This window comes from Ornithodoros turicata, chromosome 7 (assembly GCF_037126465.1).
Source record: "Ornithodoros turicata isolate Travis chromosome 7, ASM3712646v1, whole genome shotgun sequence".
NCBI lineage: Eukaryota > Metazoa > Arthropoda > Arachnida > Ixodida > Argasidae > Ornithodoros > Ornithodoros turicata.
Genome location: NC_088207.1, coordinates 15,039,116 through 15,045,630, shown reverse-complemented (window position 1 = coordinate 15,045,630; position 6,515 = coordinate 15,039,116). Strand labels below are relative to the sequence as shown.

The 6,515-nt window shown below is 45.4% G+C and overlaps 1 protein-coding gene across 1 annotated transcript; it reads left to right on the top strand.

Moving 5' to 3' along the window:
• Nucleotides 1–226: 226 nt before the first annotated feature.
• Nucleotides 227–5,723, top strand: LOC135400240 (procathepsin L-like). Its single transcript, XM_064632015.1, has 5 exons — nucleotides 227–562; nucleotides 1,224–1,376; nucleotides 2,694–3,073; nucleotides 4,137–4,247; nucleotides 5,596–5,723. Exons 1-5 carry the CDS (start codon nucleotides 314–316, stop codon nucleotides 5,693–5,695), a joined length of 993 nt encoding a protein of 330 aa, XP_064488085.1. The 5' UTR covers nucleotides 227–313; the 3' UTR covers nucleotides 5,696–5,723.
• Nucleotides 5,724–6,515: the final 792 nt, after the last annotated feature.

Sequence of the window (6,515 nt, the reverse complement as noted above, 5' to 3'; positions counted from 1 at the left end):
AACGAAATATACAAGTTCCACATTAAAACAAACGCAAAAAGCTGCGCATTTGCACTGCCGCTAGAAGCATGCGTCGCCTACATTTTTTTCTCCCACAAAATCACGTTGGAGACAAAGGTTGGTATCATGTCAATTGTTTTGAGAAAGGTCCATTCAGACCACTTGGGCTTCGTACTGGACGAAAGATAGTACTATCGATATCACTGGCCATTTGCCCGTTGAATGAATGAGATAAAACTACCTCGAGCACTTTGCAGGCGACATAAATCTCGCACCTTGCATTCGTATTCCCATTATCCTGGTAACTGGGGCCATGTCTTTTCGGGTTCTCGCACTCTCTGCAGTTATCTGCTGTGCCCTGGCACGGAGAGTGCCCAGGCCGCAGTTAGACGAACATTGGGAAATCTACAAGGACATCCACAACAAGAAATATGTCCCGGAAGAAGAGCACGTCCGAAGACTCATCTGGGAAGAAAATTTGGACTTCATCCAGAGGCACAATCTAGAGTATGACCTGCGGCTTCGGACGCACACGGTGGCGGTGAACAGTTTTGCTGATTTGGTGAGGGTTCGTTTGACTTTGGGTAGGAACGTTATAACTGGGAGTGGAACGCTGTTATGAAAGTTATTGATGCTATTGGAACTATTGAATCCGTAAACAGTTGTATGGAGGTGGTTCGGAAGTAACGGCCTAAGGTTCAGCCCTTGCGTGACGTTAGAAATATGAAGCTGAAAACAAATATGTACGTTATCGCTTTGTCTAAGCAAGCCCTTAAGAAATCCGTCCATGTATTAAGGTGCGCTAATATATTGATGCACGATGCGGTATCGGAAGCATCTCTGATGCTTTCTAAGGATTTATCATACTACTAGACAAAAAATTTCCCTAAACCACGCGGTTTGTTTCGTATGCCGACAGGTGACATGTGAACGACAAGCATGCCATCTGGCAGGGTCTTAGTCCGAGCGCAACGCAAAGCTTCTAGCGCGTGCACCGGGATGGCTGCCTCTACTTGTTTGGGAGATGGGGCACAGATGTTTTAGGTGCGATCACAAAGTGAACAAGATGGAACCGTTATAGGACGCGCATGATTTCTCGACCTTTTTGAAGCTATTAATGCCAACTGCGTACGACAGGGGAGGCTGTGCATATATCTTTGTTGAGCAAGCTAATAAATGTGATGCGCAAGAAGAGGGATGTTTCACGTTCCATATTTTTGCAGACATCGGAGGAGTACCGCCAGTTTTACCTCGGCTATCGTTCCAACGAGAGAGAGAAGACCGCACTGGTTGGTCACAACGAAGTTTCATTGGACGACGTTCCGAAGGAGGTCGATTGGCGTAAAAAAGGCTATGTCACTCCCGTAAAAAATCAGGTACGTCATCTTCAACTGTTCTGCTGTTCCTGCTTACTCTTCAAAGTAGTCACGTTCTTTACACGTTCCGCATTACACATGTTTTTAGTTCAGCTCTGTCGCATTTCTGTTTGTGAAGAACAGCTAACATCTGAAACCTATAATTGACGTTAACATCGCCTTGAGCTTGAGGGGAAAACACAGAACGAACACAGGAGGAGATGAACAGATAGACCCACGAACCAGCAATGAAGCTTTAATACACAAAGCGCAAGGGAGACAGGGTAAGTGTAAACTTCGGCGTCTCAGCGTAGGTGAATATGAGGCGCGTAATACGAACCTCTTAACGGTCGGTGGTAGCATCGATAACTGCACAAGGGAATGTGAGTGCTCGCGTAGAATGGCAAGGTATTTCAAAGCAGTACAAATTGCAGAAAGGACGATAAAAAGTAAAAATGTTAAAGTAACAGTAAAGCATATAAAAATATAAACATACAAGTAAACCTCAGAAGTGAATAAGGTACAGAATAACATGTGTTTGGGTCTCTCACATGGAATTAGTCAAGATTAAAAAAAGTTATCCGGGGCTAACGGGGCTAAGAAGGGTGACTAAGCCATTTGGGAGGACAATACTAGGTTGGCTCACACATCCTTTTGTGGTTGCTATTAGGGAGGATTCTAGTAGAGTGCGGGACAGTTTGCCATTGCAGGATATTAAACAGTTGGTTCCGGGAAGGTCTGCCGAACAACCTGAACAGGCCTCCAGATGTTTAAAAAGTTCAGAAGCATTTGATTCGTTTTGCACATTATTAGCGTGTTCCCGAAGCCTATCGTTTAGGCAACGGCCACTCTGGCCAACGTAGGAACCCCCACACCGAAGGGCTATATACGGTACACGCACGACGTTTTGCAGTCTACGAACTTTTTTTTGTGTGGGATGTGGTGCATCGCTGGCTTTGACCAGATTTCATGGAGGTTGTGAGGGTGGACAGCTGGTTGTGAACAGAATAGGCTACTCTGATTCCTTGCGAGGTTGCAAAAACTGAGTTCACAAGATGACTATCACTGAACATATTCGTCAATACTTATCATCTTATGATACGGTATGACTTTTCAGCATCACCGATTTTCCGCCCACTGTTAAATTTAGCTTACCGACGTCCTGCCCTGAAGTCGCTGCTCGCCATTTTTGAATAATTGAGGACTTGGGTGTCCATCGTTTTATATATCATTATAATTTTTTTACCAAACTAACTCATTTAATAGGAGATAGTATCGCTGTCACGATGAAACTTCCCGTTCCCAAAGATAAAACATTCTTGTCGACGTGTTATGCAGGGTCAGTGTGGTTCCTGTTGGGCATTCTCAGCGACTGGATCTCTGGAAGGGCAGCACTTCCGGAAGACGGGCAACCTTGTCTCTCTCAGCGAGCAGAACCTGGTGGACTGTGATACGTCATCATTAGGATGCGAAGGAGGATCGATGGACAATGCTTTTGAATACGTCAAACGCAATGATGGTATCGACACGGAAGAATCCTACCCTTACACGGCTCGTGACGGAAGTTGCAAGTACAATCCAAGCACTGAAGGAGCTACTGTTACTGGATATGATGACGTCGAATCGGGCAGTGAAGATGCTCTAAAGAGTGCCGTGGGCACAGTGGGACCTGTCTCTGTTGCTATCGATGCCTCTCATAAGTCCTTCCGATTCTACCAGTAAGTTGCTCATTGTCAGAAGATTTCATGTAATGTAATGTAATGTAATTTCACACGAGAAGTGGCTTGGTATACGCCCAGCGGTTTACCCAGAATTTCGTCCATGGGGGGGGGGGGAGGGTTCGGCTCCGCGAGAAGGTGAATTTACGTGCTTTTGACGAGATATTGTGCAATCTTAAAAAAAACTTAGGAGGGTCTACCCCAGATTTTTTTTTTTTTTTTTTTTGGGGGGGGGGGTGTTAGGTGTGTTCTGGATAAATCAGTGATTATGTCCCTTCTGCCAAAGTTATCGACTTGCGAGCAGTGAGTCGCTCAAAATTGTTGTGGCAAGTACGAAGTTCCTGGTTTACTCCTGGTGAAGTACACTAAAAGCACCATATAGAGCAAATGTACTTAAAGTTGCAACACACTTGATCGGTGCATACATGCTAAGTTGGAGAAACCCGAATTCGGGCGGTTTCAAAACAGGGGCACATGATGATGAGGACGAGGACTGCAGTTTTATGACGCACGAGCAACTAAGGCTATATGCGCCAATACAGAAAACCGCGGCACCCCAGGGTGTGTTACGTTGCAGAGTAATGGACATGATATTTTAAAGAAGGGAAGGACGTCCATTTTCCTTCAATAAACACACAACAACACCAAACTCGCAACACGTTACTGCAAAAGCTTTGTAGCCGCAGACTGTGCCCTTTGCAAAAAGACCTCTGAGTAAGCCTTGCCGAAGAATCTTGTCAGGTATCGGAGGCACGAAACTGCGTTCTTCTTTTCCCAGAGAGCTTAAATAAAACAGTTGGCTCTCTATTCCATTATGTTCACGTCCATGTGGCCAGACCGAAAGCAGGTGTTTTGATAGATACAGAGGGAAATTGCGCTTCCCAGAAGTTTTGTTTCACGATCATAGAACCGTACGAACTGTCTAAAACCGGAAGGTATGTCTGCGTACAAGGAGTTGTTTTAAGTACATGGGAGCACTAAAGCGTGACTCGTCCTGTGCCCGCCCAAGGGTGTGTTTGAGCTGTCCCGTACTGTTAGATCGGCACTTCATGTTTCATTGCAGGAGCGGCGTCTACGACGAGCCTAACTGCAGCACTAAAGATCTCGACCATGGGGTCCTTGTGGTTGGCTATGGTTCTGGACTCAATGGCGACTACTGGATAGTCAAGAACAGGTTGGTGACAACATGTTTTTCTGTTAACGGAGGCTCACATTCGAATGCGACCTCATGCGCTCAGTGTTGTATTGGATCCCTTTGACTGGGCAAGCGTGGGAAAGTACGCACCAACGCACGTATGGTACAGGGTGTGTACTGGTAAAGTATGCATTGCAAAGACCCGCCGATGGGCAACGACGATGTGGCCTTGCTTACAAGCGCTACCTCTTCGGCTCTTTTGTTCTCCTGGCAACGTCCTGCAGAGAAGCCACGGGTCGAGAGGCGCCCCACCACATCCGGCCCTCCGGGACATTTCGTTATCGGTGATCAGTGCTCATGCAGAGGGGCACCATCTCGTCTACGACGTCAACTCGATCCGTACACAGACGTGGGCTTTATCTGCACACGACTTATACATGCTATACATTATTATCCTGGCCCTGTCACATGTTTTTCAAAAGCTTACTTTGTCAGACAACACGATAACAACAATATTGCCGTTTCTATTGAGTTTTCTTTGCAGAATCGAACTCTGTGCGGTTGGGAAGGTGAACAATGTGATCTGCACACTGTTCTGTAAATACCAGAGTTGAAGGGCAACATCGTTTGTGGGTCGCTTGAAACTGTTATTCGTCCCGATTCGTTACGACACATGTGCATAACATCTCAAAAGCACATTTTTATCAATTTCTCCAAAGTATAGGACACCTGAAAACCTGCACACATACTTAGGAAGATATACATACAGGAACACATACTCGTCTTTCAGGAAAAAGTCACTGAGGGACATGATTTACAGGATAAGGGAGTTGTTTTGGCCATTCAAATAAACTGGTCGCTTGTGCAGATGGAGTCGCTTGTCGTGCGGTAATGCACTCTGAGCAGAAGAAAAATAGTAAATGGAGTGTAACTATCGCTTTTACTCTCGGGGTACTCTTTTTTATGATTGTCTTTACTCTGATCACCCCGCCTTAATCTTCCAGGAGTCTCTTTATCATGCCAAGGTTCCAGTTGCACATCAAAGAGCGTAATCTATATTCTCAAGGGATGCAAAGGAACAAAGACAGGAAATGTTCCTCTCTTGCATTACACTTTTACTACCGGATATACGGTTCTCCTGCAGTTCATTGCATAACTTACCCTTCTGTTATTCCCTTTCCAAGTATGCAATTTTGAACATTTGTTTATGGCTTGCAAATCATTTGTTATAGCACCCAAGCAGCAAACACGGTTCATGTAGTAGAAAACGTGGTTAAAAACTCGGTATGATTTTCCCCGTAGATTTTCTGGACAACAGATTGAGTTGGAACCCATAACGTGACACTGCACTAGAGTGTATGCTAACGTACTTGACGTCTTTTTGCAGCTGGGGAGAATCCTGGGGAGACAAGGGCTACATTTTCATGAGCAGGAACCGAGACAACCAATGCGGCATTGCAAGCGAAGCATCTTACCCTGTTGTTTAGTGAAATAAATGCTGGCTATGTAGTAAGAGGGAATATGTTTATTTATATATTTGCATATACTGCGGTCTCGATGGAGACTATTGCAGGAGTGCCTGAAAGAACTGGTTAGAAGGTAGCTCGGGAGCAGTACCTTCTAATCGTCAACACATCTCGAAAAAAAGCTAAACTTAAAGCAATCAACTCTATAACAAAATGGAACGATATTTAACACATGCGCACTTCTTAGAGAGGAAGGACCAGCAAAGGTGAGATAATGATCAGTCGGTATTCTTACGTTCCGATTTACAATAGCGTGAAATGTCCGCATACGAATCGCACGGAATCTAGTCTCGAGTGGACTCAGAGAAAGCCCCGGAAGCGCAGCACTGGGAGAACATGGGATGTGGTTTATTGTAAAGTAAAAGAAAAAAGAGAAGGTAAAGGTTAGCCACGGTTTAGGCTTGCTATTCCCAAAAAGCTATCAAGCAAACAAACGAGGATACAACCAACTGAGACACAGAAAATTATGGAAAAATACAGAATAAACAGCTCCTTCTCTAATCGTTGCACATAGGACGCGTATCAGTGCATGCCCAGGAGTTTAGATTCTCGAAGGAATCGTGTCAGCGCAGAGGTGACTTCAGCGTGCTGAGCAGGGCCAAGTAGCACCGCGAGGAGTCGCGGTAGCCTCGGTAGTCTAGATGAGCAAGGTGGCGCCGGAGACTCGACTGGTGATCTTCATACCGCTGGCAGTCAAGAAGTATGTATGGCACGCCAGCTTCTACTTGGCACGTGGGACAAAGAGGCGATGGATGCTGACTCATCTTAAAGAGGAGGAGTG

Excerpts from the sequence above, each read along its gene's own strand:
- LOC135400240 (XM_064632015.1), top strand. The coding sequence starts at position 314 with ATGTCTTTTCGGGTTCTCGCACTCTCTGCAGTTATCTGCTGTGCCCTG. Across the intron at positions 1,377-2,693 it reads TCACTCCCGTAAAAAATCAG|GGTCAGTGTGGTTCCTGTTG; the intron begins GTACGTCATCTT and ends CGTGTTATGCAG. Across the intron at positions 3,074-4,136 it reads AAGTCCTTCCGATTCTACCA|GAGCGGCGTCTACGACGAGC; the intron begins GTAAGTTGCTCA and ends GTTTCATTGCAG.